This window comes from Eutrema salsugineum, unplaced genomic scaffold, assembly GCF_000478725.1.
Source record: "Eutrema salsugineum unplaced genomic scaffold, Eutsalg1_0 scaffold_6, whole genome shotgun sequence".
NCBI classification, from domain to species: Eukaryota; Viridiplantae; Streptophyta; class Magnoliopsida; order Brassicales; family Brassicaceae; genus Eutrema; species Eutrema salsugineum.
In genome coordinates, this window is record NW_006256547.1 from 2,560,348 (window position 1) to 2,582,620 (window position 22,273).

The following is a 22,273-nucleotide window of genomic DNA, read 5'->3' on the forward strand; positions in this document are numbered from 1 at the left end:
AAGGCCATATTTTTGAATTTATTTAAATATTTCTAAACTAATATACTCGATTATTTCAATTCATAGTGTATAATTGTTTTTTTTTTTGTTGGTAAAACACGATGTGTAATTGTTACCTTACGAAAAACAATAAAGTTAATGAGTTATAGATCATTTCACATACAAAAAAAAAGGTTTATAACTTCCTCGTTTTCAAGATCCATCCAACTACCCCAGTTTGGGAAATTCACAAAACGTAATTGCAACTTGTTTCACTCAGAAACTAATTTATAGAGACAGATATAGGGAGACTACGCAGCTTGAACTTTGAGTTTGTTTTTGTGTCCACGACCTGAGATATGTTCTTCATGCCCATCTGTTGGGTAATGGACCTGGCAAATGCCACACCACATGGTTTTTGGTTTGACTTTGGCATGAGCGCTTTGACTGGCTACTAGCGCGGTCTACACAACCAAAACCAATTTAAGTAAAAGGTGTTTCAAACTACAACAACAACCGTCACACACAAAAAAAAAAAACTATCAAGTAAATTACATATGTGCCACACACACATCTAATCTCGTTGGTTCTTGAAGAGGTTACGAGTTTCTTCACATGATAGACTACTTGGAACTTTTTTTTTTTTTTAAAAAAGGATTCTTTGGATCAATACCAATTTGCTTACGGTGAACTCAAGATTGTGCTCAAAGAGAGGACAACAAAACAATCACACATGAAGGAAAAAAAATAACAAACGAGAGAACATATATTGTTTTTACCTTTTGCTTGTGCTTTTTACTTGAGAGGTGAGAGTTTAAATCAACTTCGCTTGTGCAAGTAACTTTGCATGTTTCACATGATTTCTGGCCACTCTTGCTTTTAACGGCCAAATCTGAGCTCATACCCTTGCTCGGCTCAGCTTGTTTAGGAACCTCGGTGCACGATCCACCAGCAACTATGCTCCTCCATAACCACATTGTGTTTGCAGCAGCAATCAGAAAGGGAGATGCATGCTGATCAGGACGCACTAGAAGAACGTTGTACCCCATCATCCTCAATCGGTGAAGAACATAGGAGAAGTCTCCATCACCAGAGATGAGCATCATATTAGCAGGAGCTGGATTTTCCATTGCACACAACAACATGTCAACAAGTATCTTCTTGTCACTCCCGTCTTTTACTCCTGTTTGTAATCACACACCATCAAAGAAACCTTAATCACCATCAAAAACTGCAAACTAGACACTTGAGATTCAAAAAGATTCAATATATAAGAAAGAGATCAGAGAGATATAAACCGGGAGGGACGTGAATGAGTGATACGCCGGTTGACGAGAGAGAGTTCTGTACAGAGGAAGGGATTTTATTGGTGTCACCATATGCACCAATGGTGAGAGGACCACAATACTTGTTTTTCTCCAAAGCCGACTTGATGTTTAGAGCAATCTTATGGCCATCACAACCTTTGGGGACCATGCAGTTCTCAAAGTCCCACCACACTGAAGTTTTAGCCGTTGCAAATTCTGCATCCGCCGGTTCTCTGCTGGTCGACGACGTAGTTAGATACTTGAGCCCAACTCCGTTCTCTATTCTTTTGGCCCTTGCCACCGTCACTTCCCGGGAAAGATTAGAAAAAGGTAGTGCCCGTGAAAGTGAAGCTAACGCCAGCTTTAGTTTCATTTTTTTTTGTTTGATCGGTTTTGCTTGCAAGAAATAGATTTAGACCTCAAAAACTGGCGGTAAGTTTTACGCATTCTTGGGATCAAATGGAGTGTGTTAGCGTTCCACTAAACGACAGATAAAATGCTAACTAAACAAAAACGGGAAGAAACCTATTCAATCATTACTGTGTCTCCCTCTATTGGTAATTAGCAAAACAAAATCAAAATTAGGATTGGTAATAACCTACCTACTCGAGGCATGTACCGATGTACGCATGCCTGTACAACCTGCACAGCCCAAGGCTTAACGTGTAAGTTTAGTATATTGATCAAGCTTTTTCTTGAAAGATAAACCGTCGAATTATTACGAAGGATTCCCAGTTTGGAAGTTGTAGAGTCTTTCATCATTAATCAAGAATTTCATTGCCAAAATTTAAAACCCTACGGCAACAAAAAAAATTATATACAACTTCGCAATAACCAAAAGTCATACTATTTCAGCATCCATCCAACAACAAAGATGAGACTAAAAAGACAAGTTTGGCAAGGTTCTCTAATTGCATTCTCTTTCACTCTAAATCTTATAAGGAGACAGATAAGTGGGTCGTACAGACATGTTTTCGGAAATGCTCTGCTTGGGCTTCAAGTAAGGCATCTCACACCATGAGGTTCTAAAAGTAGTAAAAGTGATCTCTAGATTGGTTGGGCTTAAGGAGACGACAACAAGCACAAACAAAAAAGTGTATAACCTACTTCTCAACTTCATCTTCCACCAAACACGACAATGATCTGTATACAAGAACAAGAAGCTTTTTTTCCCAAGTAAGACCTGGTAACCCCTTCTTCAAGCAACCGATGGTAAATTCTTCAACCACGGATCCCAAGTCTTCCCAATCGAATACACATGTTGATCAATTCTGCTGTCATTCACTGGTATAGTGGAGTTGATTTCTCAACTACGATCTTGTCTGGGTTATTCGCATTGGGCAACCAGTTTTTGTTAAATGTAACTGAAGTTCAACGTCGCATTATTAGTTATATTCATCATTTTCCGAACGTAGAAAGTGAAAATAGGAATCGTGTCTTTAGAGGAAACCCAGGTTTCAGGTCAACGCCTTACTTTTCACTCCAAATTATGTGTAAGAAAAAACAATTTTGCAAATACTGAAAGTATCACAACATAGACTTAAGCAAACTGGTCACAGTTTTATAACTAAAGTGCATGAAATGAACAGAAAACGAGGTCAAAGAGAATAATATCAAATATATTGCCTTTAGTCGCTGAGAATAAAAGAGGAGCAAAAGAGAAAAACTCATCAAAAACAAAAATGAGAAGGAATTCGACTTCTAGTTTCAAATGCAACTCATTCCATGACTACTCTCAAGCAGAAACCTCCACGTTGACACTCTGTCCTCGTGATTTGATTTAGATGGCAGCTGCGATCCTTCCTGCGACTTGGTCAAGATCCCTCTGACCACTTGATGTGATCTTCCTCCCTCTGTTTACATCAGAATATTTATATGTTAGCTAGTGAAGATGTCATAATTGAATCCGTAAGGGTAACACTAATGAAGCCATATACATTTAAGCAAGCTTTTCATAATGCGGCGGATACGATAAAAACTCACCCTTTAGTGTCAATGTCGACAATGTTCATAGTCTGGAGTTGCTGAAGAATGTGACGAGCAACACCACCACTGCTCTTGCAGAAATGAGGTGGACGGCTTCCGTTTCTCTTGCTTCCTCCATAGATCCTACGGAAGGCACCCACTCCAAGACCACCCCTTAGGTATACTTTCCTTGCCATGGAAGCTAAAGAGTAGAATTTTGTCTCAGAATTAATATTAACAGGAGACTTGACCAAATGCAAACAATAAGGAGACTTGACGAGATGTTTAGAATTACATACCGGCTCTGATGTAGTACCAGTCAGGGTCATATGGAGCAAGCTCCTTAAGTTTACCAGTCTTGACGATGTCTGTCCACGAAGGCAGCTCAATCTACATGAAAGGAATAATATTTGAGATCAATATTTGTAATACTCTTAGATTCTAACAAATACGACTACCAAAAATCCAAGCTAAGCAACCAATACCAACACCAATATAGTGAATTCACTCTAATTTCATACACAAGACAAAGATGAAGACTGAAGAGACACAAAACAATGTTCAATCCTGCTGAGATTTTGATTTCTCGGCACTGTTACGATTCAACGGTGATCATCTCACACTCATGAGCTAAAATTTAGCTAAAATAGGATACGGGCCAGAGGCTTAGAATCACGATTCGTCAGATTTACCTTGCCGGAGCGCTTGAGATGAGCAGCGTAAGCCTTGACGAACTCGTGCGGAGAGACATCCTTCACCGTTTTCCCTGTCGCCATTGTTGTCGCGCCTCTGATCCTTCTTCTCCTCCTTGTGCTTCGGCGTCGGCGCTGCTTGTCGTGCTTTTGGAGTATTCGAGATGGGACTGGGACGGAATTATGACAGGCGAAATTAGGGTTTTTGAGGAGTTCCCATGAGAGAAGGTTTAGTACTTTACATAATTACCCTTATTGTTTTGGGTACTGGGCCTATGAAATATATGTGGCCCGTAATTTTGTAATTCTCATTACAATGTAACTGCTAATCAATAATTTCGTAATTTCCGCAATCAGTGTAACATATATTTAATTGTTTCATATAAATTTCATAACTCTAATTGTTAAGTGTCTTAGTCTTAAGATTCAAGTGATAAGTAATATTTGAGCGATTATATTTTTTTTTAATCTGTTTTCTATAAACTCGCATTAAAAAACAAAATAAAAAAGCTTTCACCTTCAACCAAACCCTCCGTCGTAGCTCAGATCACGATCACCGTCACGAGCAAAGAAGGAGTGACTGTGAGAAAGAGAGGCGAAGATGGTAGCAGGAGGAGAAGTAAAGAGGTCTGAGATGATGCAGAATCTCTTCGGAGATAATTCCGAGGAAGAAGAGATCGATTCCGAACATGAGTCCAACCCTCAGCCCAACTATCAATCTGTAACTCTCCTTCTTTTTACTTCCCTTAAATTTCGTTCATTTCCTGAATATTGTTTCGGTTTTTCGTTTTTTGCCCACTGTTTTCCTGAATTACGATGTTTCGGTATTCGGAAATCCTTGTCGCCTGAATTTTAGGGTTCTAAGTAAACTGCAAGAGCTAATTCTGAGATCAACATGTTTTTATTGTATGATTCTATGTCATGTTCAGTGGATATGTAATCCATGATGTCGTTTGATTTCTTGTCTTTTTCAATAAACGGAATTTTCAATGCAAGTAAAATTGTGGCTGAAAAAAATTTCCAATCTAAACTCCAATAGGATGAGGCCGAGGGCGGGGTGGAGCCTGAAGAAGAAGGTGAAGCTGAGGTTGAAGCTCACGGAGAGGCTGAGGCTGAAGCTGAATCTGACGGGGAACAGGGTGATGTAGAACCTGATCATGGAGAAAGTGAGGGTGAGAGGGAGCAAAGTTCTCAGGAGGGTGATGTTGCTGATCGCCAAGAGGAAAGTGAAGAAGAAGAAGAAGAAGAAGTAGAAGAAGAAGTAGAAGAAGAAGAAGAAGGAGACGAGGAGAGAGTAGCCACAACCAGGAGACGAGATGTTGTTGAGAGTGGATCAGAGAGGTCTGGCGAAAAGCATTATGAGTCTGAAGATGAAGAGGTTGATCAGACTAGGAGGCCAAGGTACCCTTTTTCTCATCTGTTGTGTGGCTTCTTATGAACTCACTGTGTTTTGGATGCGTTTAGTAATGCTTGCTAGTCATCTGACCGTATCTGAGATTCCTTGGATTGCCAATTTGCTAATGGCTCACTTTGTCTGTTGTAAATGGAAAAATGGCATGGCGCGTAGATCACCTAGTGAGGAGAAGGAAGAGGCTCAAGTTGCACAGTCAAACGTAAATATTCGTAATGTATTTGGATCTTCGGATGATGAAGATGCAGAAGAATATGTTCGGAATGACATTGTGCCAGACGAACCTGTGAGTTTACATGGCTGTTTCTTATCCAATTTCTGCGTACGTTTAGAAACCATATGACTTTGCACACATATGTATGCTGAGATGTCTAAATTTTCAGAGATCGCCAATCGAAGATGAAGAGGGCTCTGAGAAGGATCAGAGACCTGACGATATGGTGCTTGATGATATGGTCCCTGAAGAAGATCTTCGATACGAGTCAGAAGATGAGCATGTTGAAGCTAGGCATAGGGAGAAGCCAGTTGGCCCCCCTTTGGAAGTGGAAGTTCCTTTCCGCCCTCCTCCAGGTCATCCCTCAAAGGTATGTGCTTTATTTTGCTAAAATAGTCTCCGCTGACATGCGAATCAACAGTTTGTTTTCTATTGGATTTTTCCTTTCTGATATCATTGTGGTTCCAAAGAGTGAGTTTCTGATGTCTTTTATGTGGACGATCATTGCTTTGAAACATGCTTCTGCATTTACTTAGCCTGAAGGGTCATTTTTGTACAGGAGAATGCTATTCAGTCTTCATTTTCTAGCCCGAAAGAACAAGGTTAACTTTTTTCCTTTACCATTTATCTCTTTGATCTTTTTCAGATGAACATGATAAAAGTTTCCAATATCATGGGCATTGATCCAAAGCCATTCGATGCCAAGACATATGTTGAAGAAGACACATTTGAGACAGATGAATCTGGAACAAAGAAGCGTATTCGTCTGGGAAATAATATTGTTCGCCATAGGTTTGTTAAGAGTCGAGATGGCAAAACATATGTAGGTGTACACTTCTTCAAACCTTTTCCCCCTTTTGAATTTTCCATCAAAGCTGTGATGTACATTCTGATATACCAATTTCATGAACCGGCATATCTTGGTAAGGTCTCAAATAATTTGATGAAGGTAAATATCAAATGTTGAATGATTTTCATTCAGGTACATGCTTTTGATGCAATGCAGTTTATGTATTCCGGATTAGCTTATTTTGTGCTTTCATGATCATATGGTTGGAAAGAGATTTTACGATGTCTCTGTACAGCAGTTCTTCTAATCCTTTAGGCGTCATTAGAAACCTGCCCATAAACAAGGGTTTTGGTATTTCTTGGTTTTGTTGGGCCTGTTGTGTATTGCACTTATGTCTTTCTACTTTTTTCTTACTTCTGCTGCAGTCTACTAATGTCCCGTTATGTTCATTTGCAGAGTGAAAGTAATGCTCGGTTTGTAAGGTGGTCAGATGGAAGCCTACAGCTGTTGATAGGAAACGAAGTTCTTGATATAACTGAACAAGATGCACAACAAGACCAGAATCACCTTTTAATCAAACATGAAAAGGTGTTACTTCCTCATTCCTTTTGCTGAAGTTACCCAATCGATTTGTAATTGTTTCATCCTCCTAGGACTTGAATCAACGATCAACTGATTTCTTTCAGAGGACCCATATGATTCTCTTTACTCTATGACAAAGGCTTCTCATGGGAAAACAAAATGTCTCCCACATTTCAAAGTGGTCTTGCTTCTGAAAATAAATCCGACTCTAAGAATGTCTCAACTCTTGCCTTATCGTGATGTTGTTGTAGGGAATCCTTCAATCACAAGGAAGAATTCTGAAGAAAATGAGATTTATTCCATCATCTCTAACGTCAAACTCCCATAGGCTTTTGACTGCCCTTGTTGACTCGAGGCACAAGAAGAAATACAAAGTTAAGAACTGTGTCACTGAGATTGACCCCGAGAAGGAGAAGGAGAAGAGAGAAAAGGTAACCTCTTAATTAAGCTCCAACAATCAAACTGTAATTTCATTGTAGAGTCTGTGGACTTTTCTGATTTAATATCTCAAAACCTCAAGGCGGAAAGCCAAAACCTCAAGGCTAGTACAAAGCTAAGTCAAGCGAGGGAGAAAATTAAGCGCAAGTACTCACTTCCTGTTGAAAGGAAACCACTTTCCACTGGTTACTTGGAAGGTGCTCTTGAAGAGGTTTGTTTTCTTTAGTTTGTGTCCTTGACATTTTCTGAAGCCAAAATTCCACCAGCAACGACTGATTTTTTCTTGGAACTAGGATGACGAGATAGACCACTATGGTTCTCATCGCTCAAACCGTGGCTTTGAGGAGGATCTCGAAGCTGAAGCGCAACGAGAACGCCGAATTATGAACGCCAAGAAGGTAAACCAAAAAAAAAAAAAAATCTCTTTTGGAATGCAAAATGCGTTAAAAATTAAACAGTTATCTAACCGGTTCTTCCTTTTGGTTAAACCAGAGCCACAAAGGCTTTGCGGGGAGGTCTTCAATGACTTCAGCGAGACCATCAAGGCGTCAAGTGGAGTATTCTGAGAGTGAAAGAGAGGAATCAGAGTATGAGACTGAAGAAGAAGAAGAGGAAGAAAAGTCACCGCCACGTAGGAGGGTCAAGGAACCGGAAGATGAGTATGAGGAAGATGCAGAAGAAGATGAGGACGAGGAAGGAGGAAAGGCTAACAGATATTCAGAGGAAGAAGAAGAAGAAGAAGAAGAAGAATCTGAGGTACGCAAAGTAAAATCCCTTATATCATCTGTTGTTTATGAGGGAAGATCATTGAGATTGTAATATTATGTTATGGTAATTGCAGGGAGTAAGGGCAGACAAGAACCGTGGGAGTGGCCGGAAAAGGAAAGGGATTGAGTCCGACGAGGAAGAGTCTCCGCCTAGAAAAGCTCCGACTCATCGTCGTATGGCCATGGTCTATGAAAGTGACGAAGATTAACTTTTTTTCTTACATCTTTCATTCTCTCGTTTCGTCAAATTTGTTATAATGTAGTCTGGAATTAGACTCGTTTTAATCAGATTAAAAAAACCATCAAATCATGGGATCGAATTGATCAATTTTCATGTAATATTAGTTGATGATAATAAATATGATGTTTACCCTTTTGTAACTACGAAACAGTTATACAAAAACCGGGTCGGACTTCGAACCTGATGTATCTTTGGATACGGTTCAATTTGGTTTGGCACGTTCGAAAATCAAGTAAGAACAATATATTTTGATTTCAACTTGGTTTGGCACATTCGAAAAATCGACTTATTTTAAGCAATTTACTTGTATTTTGGTCGACTGATTTTTAATTATTGTGAATTGGTCATGAATTCATTGAATCATGCTTTTGTGAGAAATGTAAGATTACGTTTTTACAAGGAAAATACAGAATAACGGAAAAAACAAGGATTACGTTTTTAGCGGAAAAATACAAAATTATACTTTTAGGTGGGAAATAAAGAAATTACATTTTTTTTAACAAAATATAATTTTTATCTCAAATTCTTTTTTAAAAAATTGGTATAGATTTCAAAATTTGATAAATTTAAGGCTATAAAATCAAATTTGGTTTAAAAAAAAAGAACGACTCTATTAGTTAATAGTGACGACTTCATATCATCTGGTGGCTCATCAGCGTCGTGCAAATTATTCAATGGAGTGTTCTTGCTCGAACCCCAAATAACAATCCGAAACCAAGATTAATTTCGTGTCCTGACCAAAAAGTAAAGAAAACAAATTCAGCGACAGAAAACACTCCATTAATCTTTAAAAGAAGTGCAAGATAGAATGCATCATTGAATTTAGAGAGAGGAAGAAGCAACAACGTACCTGAAGAGAGGTTATGTTGGGAGGTAACACCATGCGTGTGATTAGAAGACTAGTGAACGAAACTCTCTTCACTGCAAAGAGTTCGGAAGTTGAAGTATCACCAAGAACCAACCACCACGCTTCGTCTTTCACCTATAACCAATGTAAACGTTACGCTTTTTTTTCCCTTTTTGATCTCAAATGAAAATCTGTGGTAAGTCTTTCGTGAAACCTTTGGGAATCGAGGGGCCAATGCCCTCGAGCTATTCCTCTTTGATGTCTTCTCCAATCTGATTTCCAGCGTCGAAGGCTTCTTCTTGCCATCGGAATCCTTCTTTTGGAGTCTCACATTCATTTGGATCCGCGGAAATCGCTGGAGATCCTAATTAAGACCGGAAGAGTATAGATAAGTGTCAGACAAGTTCAACGAAGTGAAGGTATTAGATGCGTAAATGTAAAAGCTGTGACCAATTTGCGAGAGGTTTTGGTATTGGTACCTGAGATAATTTGGATACAGGGAAATTTCCGGTTACACTTTTTAGAGTTTCCCTTGGAACATCTAATAGCTGATGCAGCGTGAGTATTCCTCTTGCGGTTAGAGATCCTAGAAGATCGTCATTCATGCATGGAATCATCCATAATGACGAATCTTGATCAGACCACATGCCCTAGAATCAAAAAGAGAAGTGGATCAAGTAAAACCTTCGCGATTCGTATTGGTTCTGCTTCCAAAGAAGTGAAACAAGATCAGTGTAGTGGTATTCAGGAGAGTACCTGCATGACCATTTGCAAGAGACGCATGCACGTCAGCGAGCTTGAGAGCCATCCACTGTTTGCGCAGATATCTATCATGGCCTGGAGGATTCGAATGCTTTGGTCCAAGACTGACTTTAGATCCGTGTTGTAATCACTGATTGGAAGTGCCAACTGAGAAAAATGTGCCTGGAGCACCACAAGTCGTGCATTATAAAGAACGCTCACAATCATAAACTTTGTGATTCAAGCTTGAACTCATACAGTTTGGATATTTGTTTTTATCCTTCAATGCATAGTAATGTGAAAAGTACATGTACCTGGAAGAGCAGATTCGCCTTCACATGAGGATCATCTAAATGGTTTTTATCCACGGGATACCGAACTTTCTCTGACAATGTTTTGTTGTAATTTTCCTAAGGAAAAAGAGGCATAAAGAACATGAGGTGCGAAAATATAGACAGCTTATCCCTAAATATACTTTTCTAGGATAAACCTTATATTTTCAAGTACAGAAGTGTGAGCGAACTAAGAAACAGACCTCATTGTGCCGCACAGGAAGCTCATCATACTCAGACGCTCCCGCCAAAATATGCAAAAATGCCTAAAGTGTTGTGGTAAAAAAAGTCACACACAAAATGTCATTAACATCCGTGCATGGACTCATGTTCAAGTTTGATACGCATTAGAGTTGATTCGTTCAGCTTCTTCTTACTTCGAGTGATGTGTCGGGGCCTATATTCGAACCAAACATAGACACGGTCATGTAGCAAAGGTAATACTGTGATGCTATTGTACCCAGCATCATAGGCTCCACATTATCTTCTGTAACTTTGAGGCATCCACTATCTTCAAGATCATCAAACGTGTTTTGAACCAATCTACAAGAAATTACATCCACATTACCCTATCTTACAATAGTTTTTTTACTTATTAGATAATTTTTTTTATGAAATAATTTTAGTATATACCTTGATAAGTAGGAACACACTGTTTCATCTTGAGTACCTTCTAGCCCATAGTAAGCAGGATTAGCCATCTGTTACATAGAGACTCAGCTCATAAGACAATAATTCACGGACAGAACAGTTTTCCACAACAGAGAACTCTTAAAGGGAAAAAAACAATCTGGCTGCTGGTGTCAAACTTGGTAAAGAGTTTACTAGTCGGTGATTCAAAACGAAATATGGACTTAAGCGCAATTTCTTATAGGAACCAGTATCTAATTTTTTAGCTGTGTTTCACTTTTTAATAGAATGTGAAGAATAGTTACCAGTCTACGAAACAAATATGTCCATGTAAGATAATGCACTGCGTCTTCTTTGTTGCCGATTGTCCCAGAGACTATTTCTGCATTGAAGTGATCGTGCAACTTCTCTTTCAGGCTACTTTCTACCGGGAATGGTTCGTACAAGAACTGCATATAGAGGATAGATGGTGACTAAGGTAAATTCATGCAAATGATGTTAAGATTGCAGAGAACCTTAATTGAGCTTGACCTTTTTGTAGAAGCTTTTTTTAGGTTCATGTACAAGAATAACCGCTTTCCCATGTTGATCAAACTGTGGACGTCCTGCGCGCCCCATCATTTGCAAGATCTCTGTAAGAGGAAAGTCAACATATCTTTTGGTTTTCCCGTCGAAATATTCTGTTCCCTGAGGCATAAGAAAACATCGCCAACGAAAACAGTATTAAAGAGAAAAGACAATGCGTTACAAGATAAAATCTGAGAAAGCGACTTAAAACAACATATGTGTAATAGATACAATGTCATAGCAGAGGATCTGCTTTTACCTTTATGATAACTAAATGAGCTGGTAGGTTCACTCCCCATGCCAAGGTACTTGTTGAGACCAAAACCTGAAATTGAAGCATGGAATTCATCATCAATTTATGATGTAAAAGCGTAATCATGAATCTAAAGAGTAAGGGCGGAGAGAGCATAAGCTGAGGAAAGTACCTGAATCTTATTGTTCATGAAAAGCTCTTCCACTGCAGATCTATCGTGGTCATTCAAACCTGCATGATGCAAACCAATGCCAAACTGCAACGTATGTCGGAGGTTCTGGTCAGTGATCTGAGAGAGGACCATCTGCAAGTCTTCCTCTGACACATTCAGAAATTGCCGTGGATGTTCGTCTGAGGCCGCAAACTTTATTCCGTTGGAAAAGAAGAAACAAAAGATTATATAAATTAGATTTCTATATTCAGAAGATGATTTGGTGTCTGAATATGATGATAAATCATGCCTGAATAAGATCCAGTGCGGTAAGCCTTGTCTGTCTACGAGATGAAACAAAGATAAGAACAGGTTTTGTAGGTGAATGGGTACATATGGCTGCATATGCTGGCTTGTTCATGCTATTCATCCTTGGGCAGTAATACTTTCCAGGATAACCCTGACAGCAAAAACAAGGTTAATTCTGGAAATATGATGCTTGGATAGTTTCCTCCCATAGCTTCAATTCACCCACGGAAAATGATAATAAAACAGCTCAAGCGACTGAAATTTTGATAGTACAGTACAGTGTAGAATAAGTTTTGTTTGGAGAAAAGATATCGACTAACCTGAATATGAACTTCAATTGGTACAGGTCTGACACTTGGTTTAAAATTGAAAAGTCCGATCTCCCCAACACCCAACCAGTCAGCCAAATCACTGAATGAATATGGACCATCAAGTCAAATCTTAAATTTACCCAAGAAACCAATGCTACAACCAGAAGTTTTCGGAAGAGATAAGTTGACTTAACAAGTTCATATCTTAGAAGTGAAATTCATGAAAACGCCTACCAGAAAAATTGAGAGTGAGGCTATCTTCCACAATTACAGTTTTAGTAGATAAGACTTAAATTAAACTCGTTCACTCATATATCACATCATAAGTATGGTATCCTTAGCACAGTAGAGACATGGATAACAGTCTACCAGCTTGAACATTTAGTTGCATGTTTCATGGTTAATTCAAGAAGACAGGCAAAAGAAAATACACACAGAAAAGAGCCTACAAATTTCAAAGAGACAAAGTACGGACCCTGCATTTGCCAGAGCAGTAGAGAGACCAACAAACCGAACGGAGCGCTCTGTCTGTGATGATATGTATCTCATTCTAGACACAATAACCTGGAAACCAAATGTTGCCGAAAGAATATCAGCTCTTCACCAAGATCATAGAGACATTACAGGTGTCATGATATAACTGGATAATTTAACCAACTGGTTGAGCTTAGTATATGTAGTTAGAAATGTGAAATAATAGTTTTTAAATTTCTACCTCAAGGATGGGTCCTCTGTCAGCTCCTAGCAAGTGAATCTCATCCAAAATAACAAGGCCAACCTATATCCAAAAACATCAAGTTACCTACGAAAAAGGCAAGCCGAAGCAATCTATTGACAAAGAAGTAAACCTTTTTGACGTAACTTCGAGTATGCCAATTACGACTAATGCCATCCCATTTTTCAGGGGTAGATATGATGATATCTGCAGACAAGAGAGCTACTAAATCGGGAGTGTAATCTCCAGTCATTTCAACCTGTAGAGAAATGCGGGCGTTAGGAATAACATCTGGTTGCCAAAAGAAACAGTAAGCATGGGTTATGAGTCCGCAACATGCATAGATGCTCCAAGGCAATATCCACATACCATCTCTTTTCCAAGTGGAGCAACAAGATGCTTTTTCCAATCGTTCATTCTTTCTCGAACAATAGCTTTTAGTGGTGCTATGTAAACAACCTGCATGCCGCAAAAAGTGAAAATTAGGCATCTTCAGTAAGATAATAGAACACTAGAAACTAAACTTATCTTTGATATCGTTTTATAAAGTCATGACTTCATTTTAATAGGGAGATGTAGTAACAGGCCAGTAATTCATTTTAACCATAATCATGTAAAATAATCTGGAACTAAATAATCAGCCAGCGTTAGGAGACTGAGAGCTCATACCTTCATATCAGGCTGTGTACTGAAGAGACGCAACATTGCAAGTTCAGCAGATATAGTTTTCCCACTTCCAGTTGGAGCTCCTACAAGAACATTGTTGTCTGTGTGATATAACACATGAAAAATCTGCAACACCAGAGCATAAAATGTATGAGTGATGAAGAATAACACGTATGAACAAAAATAAGGAAAGCATAGAACAGAGTATGCTCCAACCTGAGTCTGTATCGGATTGAAATGTGAAAATTTGTAAAGCGATTCATACAACCTATTCCCAAGAGAAGTCACAGGAAGAGGTTTCAAATCTAGAAGCTCGGTGTGAGACGTTCGTGCCTGAATAAAGAAGAATGTTAGGGCTTACCTTACAGAAAACTTATGGGAACAAATGATCTTGTGGCCATTTTGGAAAATAAAAACCTCTAGCAGCAATATACCTCTGGTAGTGCAAGATTATGGAAAGAGATAGTGAAGAAAGATTCTGCCTGCAGCCAGGAATCAGAAACAGCATGAACATAGTATTGTGGTGGATGTGGTTCAAATATAGGCACGGTGAAAGAAAGCTTCTGCGGTTCCCCTCTAGCCATCCGCTTTGTTAGTGTGAAAAGATCCGAATGGTAGATATAATCATTCTCTGTATCCTGTCGTCGATAATAGCACAAGTGTTACTGAAATATATCAACACTGATAAAAGAGTAAGAAATATTCAAGATAATTTCATTAGTTAACTAGCAAGCTTGTTTAAAAAATGCTATCCAGCAAAGAGTAATTTTTCTTCCTACTGATTAATAGCGCTATAGGATGAGATAGTAAATAACAGCTCATTTTTTTCCCTGCAACACATGTATCTTAATGCGAGTTCAATGGTAGAACCTCAATGAGAATCCACCAACGAAGAGCAGCACCATGAAAACGATCCTTCCATGTGAAATCTGGAGTAATAAGCAAATCCACCTAAAATTGGTGACAAAATGAATGATGTTAGATAGATTGTCATCTGTAGGAATATTAATTATTGAAGAGTCCTGCCATAAGCTACCTTCAATACAGTGCGGGTGATTGGACTAACAGTAGCTGTCAGCTGAATTGAAGGAAAATATCCTAGATGTTGCTTGACCAACTGGAATTTCCCATGAAAGCAAAAAGCCAAAGCAAAAAGCCAAAAATGTTAGTGTTTTGTTCTTTCCATATATGCATGCATTAACTTAGTGAACTTAGGATATATATACCCTTCCCCCAGGATTGTAACGAATGAGCGCTCCAATGTCTTTTTCCTCCATCTCATATAAACGGTCTAAGTCAGCCCCTCGCTCTTCAAGTTTTCTCAGTGTCTGATTAATTGAGATGAATTAGAGAAACGTTATTAGATTTTTTTTTTTTCAGCAGAAAAAAATTATTAGATATCGCAAGTCAAATGTAAAGATGAGAAGCTTACATCAAAAGGTAGATCCCTATCAAATTGCCGAAGAGGATGTTGATGAGGCCACAGTTGACGGTCAACTGCCTTGCAGTATTCCAACATAAATAAAGTCATCTCACACCAGCCTTTTCGCAAGCATATCTCAAACAGGGCACGCATTATACGTGCTAAACTAGCACTAATATATGAAGCATCAGAGACCAGAGAAAATGAATCAATTGACCCACGAGATATGTACAACTGCAGAATGAAGTCAGTCTATCAGAACTCAATCTCAACTTTATGTTTCATCTTATAGATATATTGCAGTGCTTGTGAAAGTCAGTGACCTGAATGAGAATTGAAATTTTTCCATGTTTGTTAGACGGGCCTCCCTTAACTTCTAAGGGACAGCAAGAGCGTGCAAGAGTCTCAAGTTCATGCTGCTCTTCCTCTCTTACCACAATGTTTTCAAATTCAGAAGAATGGGCAACCATATCAATAATCTACACCAAATAATTTATATTCGGTAAGTAATGGAAAAAACTTTAGCAAAATACAAAGCAGAGAACAAGGTGGAACCATTTTTTTTTGTTGGTTCCAAATAACCAAGGTGGAAAAACAAGACGCTACGATAGCAACGATATGAAGACAATCATTATAGGAAAATGTAATAAAAAAAGATTGATTGTAGCAGACCTCGCTTTCATTCATGTGCCGCTTCAACATTTCGTTGTATGTTTCGACACTAGAATATTGAATATAGAAGTGACTTGCAACCCGTCCAAGCTCGGTACAGTAAAAGTTTCCACTTTTCTCATCAAACCTCATCATCTTAGCTTTGTCCAGCGAACGCGCAGCATCAGCCACAAAGGCTCGTTGTTTCAATGATAAAGAAGGGTCGGCAATTATCTGTGACGAGTAGCACGATCAGAATGGTTTTAGGCACATATTTAACTCTAGCACAAACACAACGGAAGTGTTTAACTATGAAATGGTACGAAAACACCCAATGGACACAAACGAAATCCAGTTTTAAGATCTCCATGTACACTTCTAGAGCTTACAAAACCAGCACAAAATTTTAGAACACAGATGAAGAACCAATATCACTTTGTAAAGATGGAGAGATGGAAAAAGATCTTCATCAGCCAGAACGCAGATAGCTATTTAGCTATGGAGACTCCTCATGAAAACAAGGAATATACGAACACATAAAGTTTCAAATATTAAACACCAAAATACAAAGCATAACGCACCTCGTCCCATCCAATGCCATAAGCCAAAGGATTTAACTTCATCCGAATTGATAAATATGTATATCCAAGCCAAGCACAGGCTTCCTTAACATTAGTCACAGTTCCCAAAACCACTTCTGCGTTTAAATTGTCTTTCAAGGAGCTTATGAACTGCAAATAAGAATTACAATGGAACTTCGTCGTATGGCCAAAGAAATTGACAGATCAAGCTACAAATGCAGGTTAACCCATAAAGACGACAGACCAAAGTCCTTTTCTGTTTCTGAACAATACCTGACTTTCTATGGGAAGCTGACTCGTCAGCAGCCGAAGATAATATGCCAGCTTGTCATGGGATGTGATAATAATTCCCTCACCACTTTTGTCAAACTGTGGTCTCCCAGCCCGTCCAAAGATCTAGTGCATATAATAGTATGATTCATTAATACCAATAATATTGCAATGTTATGCCCTTTTCCGGATAAGAATTTTTCCATTACCTGCATGACATCTAGCATTCCCAAGTCTTTCCACCCACCAGCCTTGGCATCATACAATTGTGTTCCCTGGAAATCAACCAAACAAATTAAGCTATAAGGAAAGGTTATATAAATTCCTAGAAAAAGACCACTTATTGATCTCCCTGAAGAGAATCTTCTCTTGGCACAAATGACAGAGTGAAATTTGGCTATACGAAAGCCATCCATTTGTGAAAGCAGCTAAAAATATAAATTTCAATTTGCCTAAACATAGGAATACCTTAATTACGACTGTGTGTGCAGGTAGATTTACACCCCAAGCAAGAGTTGCAGTGCAAACAAGCACCTGAATGAACAAAATAAGTTGGAAGAATATAAGTATCTAAACAATAAAGAGCAATCAAACAAAAAAATATTTTGAACCTTCAAAAGTCCATCGGAAAACAGCCTCTCCGTAAGTGTTCTATCAGATCGCAACATCCCAGCATGATGAATACCGAAGCCAGCTTCGAAGAATTTGACAAGATCCTTATTTCTGGACTTCATGACATCTTTCTGAGATACAGCAAAAACAATCCTGAGAAATTAATAACTTTAATGAAATTAAATAGATGATGTATACTCCTCTAACTGACCTTCATTAGTTGAAACTGAGGATGAGTCTCATTCGTGAAAAAATCAAGAGTTTCGTATTTCTGGGCAAGATCAACCTGCCAAAGTGAAAAAAAATTGAAGTCATGTACGTCTAAATCTGGATTCTGAAATCCTTTGAGTAATCATATCTACACCGAGGTCATCCTCGCATGTTTTCAGGTGCATGCAAATATTAAAAATTTAGGAAACACACAAATGCATGTATTTTGGAAGACATCAGGTAAAGAGAAGAAGCAAGAAATTAAAAAGTAACATGTACCAGTTTCTCGGCCGTTTTTGAAGTGTCTTTTCGGGAATGGACAAAAATCATTGCTTGATGACCTTGTCTAATTGAATCAACAACCTAACATGTTACCAGATAGATAAGTGACTGTCTATATTAAAATAGATACAACACAAAAGAGGCTTTGCTCAAGATAGAGACCTTTTTGTAGCATATCTCATTCAACAATTCGTTTCTAGCAGCAAAGTTATGCTCGGTAATGCCTATATACTGCTGAGCCAAGGGAACTGGGCGATAGCTCGAATCAAAATAGAAAAGGCCAATGTCTGGATTTACTCGTAGAAACTGAGCAACCTGTAAACCCCACAAAAGGTTCAAAAAAAAAGAAAAAATCATGAGCGACCCTAATTTCCTGAGATCAAAGAGGATATGTGAAGTAAAAACAACGTAGTGGCATAACAACATCGTGACAGAGATATATATCATGCTGGAATAGACCTGTAGGTAGCTAGGTAAAGTGGCTGACAGGCCTACAATTCTGATCATAGTCTGAGTAGATTCCACCTGATACAGAAAACAAAAGTCAACCAGATGTTAACCTGCTGTCCCGTAAGGAGTACAATTAATATAACTTCAAGAATTGCTTTAACAAATTCACAGCCAGATTGTTTTTAGAATTTAACTGAACAATGAAAAAAATATGATCGTTACCTGACGGAGGGTCCGAGCAACTAGTGCTTCTATCACTGCACCTCTATCATCATTCAGAAGATGCACTTCATCAATGATCAAGAGTTTTACAAGCATTGACAATGACATGTCACTGCTTTTGCGAGTAATGACATCCCATTTCTCTGGTGTTGTCACTATCATCTGATTCACAATCAATAAATAACAGGTATATATCACTTTCTGCATGTTTCCGCAAGAAACTTAAGCATATCTTCTAAGCTTAAAGTGAAACCTGAGTTTCTTCAAGTTCATTCTTGGTGAGTTGCATATCCCCTGTAAGCTCCTTCACAACCATATTTAATGGAGCGAGACGACGACTAAAGGCTGATGTGACCTCTGCCGCCAATGCCTACAACGAACAAAAATGTATATAAAACGACAAAACTCATCCATAAGATTATTGTAACCTGATTCTACCTTCATAGGAGCTACATAAACAATCTTAAACTCGTTTTTGTGCAAGTAGCCATCTCTGAAGTGTTGTTTAATCTGCAAGATAATTTCATAAAATATGAAATATAAGTCAGTGTTATTAAAATATCAACTTCCACACATTTCAAAAATCTACTCACGCTCTTAGAGAGAAAATCTCAACTTTTTTCAGCATGGTCTGATAAAATCAGGTTCGAACAAACAAAAATATTAACTAGGTAAAAATTACTTACCTCATGTAAAACAGAAATCATAGCTATATTTGTTTTTCCAGCTCCTGTTGGAGCACAAACCTGCCAGATACAGAATATACTTATGCTTGGCAAGGTAACTGGCATTGTCGCTCGGAATGGACAAAAAATTTACTTATGACTCACCAATATATTCTCATTGGTGTGGTAAACTGTCTGAAAAATTCGACTCTGAATACGGTTTAAAGATTTGTAACCATGAAAAGCAGCTTGAGCGAAGTCATCTAATTCTTTTATCTCAATCTGGCAACACGCAAAAATTTAGAGTTAGAGTGCACACAATCTCACAGAACAAGCTACAATAGCATCAACATAAGAAAATTCATTAGAATGTTCGGACAACACTTGAAACTAACTTCCTAGCATGCAATAATTGTATGACTGAGACGTACCAGCTTCTCGCCAGGTTTCATTTGTGCGGTAGGAGTTGGCGGGATAAAAACTTCCTCATATCCTTTTAAGTGCTTCCTTACAGTACCTTGGGGAAGAGCAACTGCAAGAGAATTGGTTTCTCCAGACCCGATCAAATCCTCAAATCCAGTTTTCTTTTCACTTGCCTCTAGTAGATTAGAAAAATTGGCCTCTGATATTTCACTCTCCAAACCCAGCTCGGCACCTCGTCTGTTTTTCTTTTCCTCCTTACGTCGAAGTTTCTCAATTTGCTTTGCAGACTCTGTTTGAACAGTAACCTGAAAGGTGACTGAGGGTTAATGTGGCTATAGAAAAAAATGCTACCCAGCATTATACAGGAAGGCGTCACTCAAATGGCACTACCTGTGTGCCATAGGTAGGCATCCGAGATTGGGTGTTTGAAGCTGTTTTGTCAGACTTGAGAATCATCTGACCATGATGGATGGCATCAACAATCTCCTTCCGATTCTGTAAAGGGAGTCAACAAAACCAATCAGGTACAATGTGTCGAACCACAGACTTCAGCTAAAAGAGCAATGTAGAATGTTAGGCCTTACCATAATAAGGTCTTGAACAGTCTCAAATGCACTATCCCCAACAAGGTCCAACAAATCTCCAGCTATCTGACAAAAGAATGTCAACATACCTTCTACTTTCACTTGCACATAGTAAGTCCAGAAATATTTTACCAAAAAATACCATACCTCCTCACCAGGCTTATCCGAATCCAGAAACCTGCATATAGCCATAGCCAGTTCATCACGGGACAGTTGTGAATTGCTCTCTCTAACCATCTGCCCGCATGCATCTCTAAGCCAACTTAAATCAAACTTTCTTGCACTTTGATTCTTCGTCGTGTCGTTGACATCACTCCATCCTTCAGAAAATGATGCATGTGCGTCATTGCTTTCAACATCCTGAAAACTTCTTTCGCCAATAGATGCTTCCATCAAAAAACGAGCTGGTAGATTGAAGGCAAGGTCGGCACCAAACTCAGCCCCATCACCACCATCATTAGCATATGTCTCAGACTGATGAGTAGGCTGTATTGAGTAGAGTGCCCGAGCTAAGGAGGCCACTTTCTTTACATTAGCATCTGAGGCAGCATGCCCAATAAGATTTTGCAGCTCTAACCTGTTCAATATAAAGCAAAACTCAACTACCTCTGAACACCCTAAGGAAACACAAAGCCTTAACCACTTGCGTACAGTAAACTTCAAGAATATTTCCTCAGCGTGGTTGGTAAATAAGATAATACCCAAATCGGATATACAAATCAACAGTACTTACTTCTTTTCGGCAATGCTTTTATTATTAAAATCACTGTCCTCCTCCGCTGGCTTGCCAAACAGACGATATGCGGCAAAAGCAACCTCACGAAACTCATCTGATGGAACTTCCCGATCAATCAACTCCACTACAGCTCCAATAAACTGCTTGTATGCTTGACGCACTTCTGGAGAGGCTGTCACAAAAATTCCCATCAAAATACACAGAACACCACATCATATATCATCTAGAGAAATAACAGATATGTTTTTGGGATTAAAAAGAGAAGATTATCATCAGATCATCAGAAAAGCACCTCGTTCCCATTGATGGACTATCCTCCTAGCAAGGTCAAATTCATCAAGGCAACTCCCGGAGCTGAAGTGACAACACACAAGAAAAACACCGTTCCAACTCAATTCAAAGTATCTCCAATAAAACAATAAACTTAAAGAAAATAACTTCCAAATTCTCGTTCTCAAGTGCTTTCCAAAACTGAAATTCCAGGAGCTTAGCAAAATTTGATAAGAAACATTGTCATTCACCTGACTGTACAGCTACCAAATTCTATACAGAACCAAACAGATCCTAGAGAAACAACTGAAAACCTACTAAACGAGTGAAATCGGTTCGAAAGAATAGTGAAATTTCAGGAATTCAGAAAGAAAAAAAAACTCGACCTGCGAGGCTTATTAAGAGTTTGGAGTATAGTTTTGCGGCGAAGGTACGCCTGATCGATGTCGAATGGCTCTCTTAGAGAGCTTGTCAAGCGAGGAAGCTGAACCAACATCACTAAACCTTGTAATTGCGTCGTTTGGTCTGCTTCTCCACTTCTGGTCGGCTCTCCGATGAAGAAGGCGATCGCTTGGCGCTTAAACGGCGTCACTTCAATACTTGAAGAACAATTTTGCTAAGACCCGTACACCCGACCCGTTGAAACACGGGTGTGGAAATACGACGGCGTTTTCTCGATTAAAAGATTTTTTCGGGATATTTTAACATTCATTGCAGAATAAAATATGACATGTGATGGACCATAATATTTTCTTCTTCTTTTAATTGGCAACGATTTAGGTTGGTGAAACAGGGGTTTTAGTATTTGAGATTCAAAACAGACAATAATTTTCTCTGAAAAAAAAATTGTACATTTACTGCAAATATAGTTAATTGAAAACATGTCAAAGTATTAAAATTTACATGGCACTGTAGTACAAAAACAATTTCACATCCTCATCATGAACAAGATTTTCTGATTCAGCAATATCATATTATCACAATTC

The 22,273-nt window shown here is 38.6% G+C and overlaps 4 protein-coding genes across 5 annotated transcripts; 1 reads left to right on the top strand and 3 right to left on the bottom strand.

Moving 5' to 3' along the window:
- Positions 1 to 290: 290 nt before the first annotated feature.
- Positions 291 to 1,659, bottom strand: LOC112083372. Its single transcript, XM_024151044.1, has 3 exons — positions 1,278 to 1,659; positions 759 to 1,162; positions 291 to 443 (listed from the first exon to the last, which is right to left on the bottom strand). The coding sequence occupies exons 1-3, from the start codon at positions 1,657 to 1,659 to the stop codon at positions 291 to 293; spliced, it is 939 nt and encodes a 312-aa protein (XP_024006812.1).
- Positions 1,660 to 2,780: 1,121 nt separating this feature from the next.
- LOC18012011 (40S ribosomal protein S19-3) lies at positions 2,781 to 4,185 on the bottom strand. Its single transcript, XM_006394473.2, has 4 exons — positions 3,944 to 4,185; positions 3,551 to 3,641; positions 3,270 to 3,453; positions 2,781 to 3,139 (listed from the first exon to the last, which is right to left on the bottom strand). Exons 1-4 carry the CDS (start codon positions 4,025 to 4,027, stop codon positions 3,067 to 3,069), a joined length of 432 nt encoding a protein of 143 aa, XP_006394535.1. The 5' UTR covers positions 4,028 to 4,185; the 3' UTR covers positions 2,781 to 3,066.
- Positions 4,186 to 4,365: 180 nt separating this feature from the next.
- LOC18012012 (protein LEO1 homolog) lies at positions 4,366 to 8,518 on the top strand. Of its 2 annotated transcripts, none has more exons than XM_024151252.1 (11): positions 4,366 to 4,664; positions 4,983 to 5,344; positions 5,511 to 5,640; positions 5,738 to 5,938; positions 6,215 to 6,517; positions 6,815 to 6,946; positions 7,192 to 7,371; positions 7,461 to 7,589; positions 7,672 to 7,776; positions 7,871 to 8,134; positions 8,220 to 8,518. In XM_024151252.1, the coding sequence occupies exons 1-11, from the start codon at positions 4,545 to 4,547 to the stop codon at positions 8,352 to 8,354; spliced, it is 2,061 nt and encodes a 686-aa protein (XP_024007020.1). In that variant the 5' UTR covers positions 4,366 to 4,544; the 3' UTR covers positions 8,355 to 8,518. The 2 variants fall into 2 exon arrangements, with proteins under 2 accessions (XP_024007020.1, XP_006394536.1); XM_006394474.2 differs by having other exon boundaries at positions 6,215 to 6,391.
- Positions 8,519 to 8,833: 315 nt separating this feature from the next.
- Positions 8,834 to 21,854, bottom strand: LOC18012147 (DExH-box ATP-dependent RNA helicase DExH14). The gene is made up of 49 exons (XM_006394475.2): positions 21,674 to 21,854; positions 21,310 to 21,371; positions 21,015 to 21,189; positions 20,429 to 20,858; positions 20,282 to 20,347; positions 20,088 to 20,192; positions 19,706 to 20,002; positions 19,440 to 19,556; positions 19,296 to 19,355; positions 19,048 to 19,119; positions 18,863 to 18,979; positions 18,610 to 18,771; positions 18,397 to 18,462; positions 18,100 to 18,252; positions 17,935 to 18,018; positions 17,657 to 17,731; positions 17,445 to 17,576; positions 17,302 to 17,367; positions 17,043 to 17,108; positions 16,837 to 16,959; positions 16,564 to 16,713; positions 16,004 to 16,216; positions 15,655 to 15,810; positions 15,341 to 15,565; positions 15,135 to 15,236; positions 14,945 to 15,025; positions 14,779 to 14,859; positions 14,343 to 14,546; positions 14,125 to 14,241; positions 13,912 to 14,034; positions 13,612 to 13,701; positions 13,376 to 13,501; positions 13,243 to 13,305; positions 13,003 to 13,091; positions 12,537 to 12,627; positions 12,218 to 12,367; positions 11,929 to 12,120; positions 11,763 to 11,828; positions 11,468 to 11,623; positions 11,242 to 11,385; positions 10,940 to 11,007; positions 10,684 to 10,849; positions 10,510 to 10,572; positions 10,289 to 10,384; positions 9,990 to 10,157; positions 9,713 to 9,883; positions 9,448 to 9,597; positions 9,237 to 9,368; positions 8,834 to 9,119 (listed from the first exon to the last, which is right to left on the bottom strand). The coding sequence occupies exons 1-49, from the start codon at positions 21,781 to 21,783 to the stop codon at positions 9,054 to 9,056; spliced, it is 6,237 nt and encodes a 2,078-aa protein (XP_006394537.1). The 5' UTR covers positions 21,784 to 21,854; the 3' UTR covers positions 8,834 to 9,053.
- Between the last annotated feature and the right edge of the window lie 419 nt (positions 21,855 to 22,273).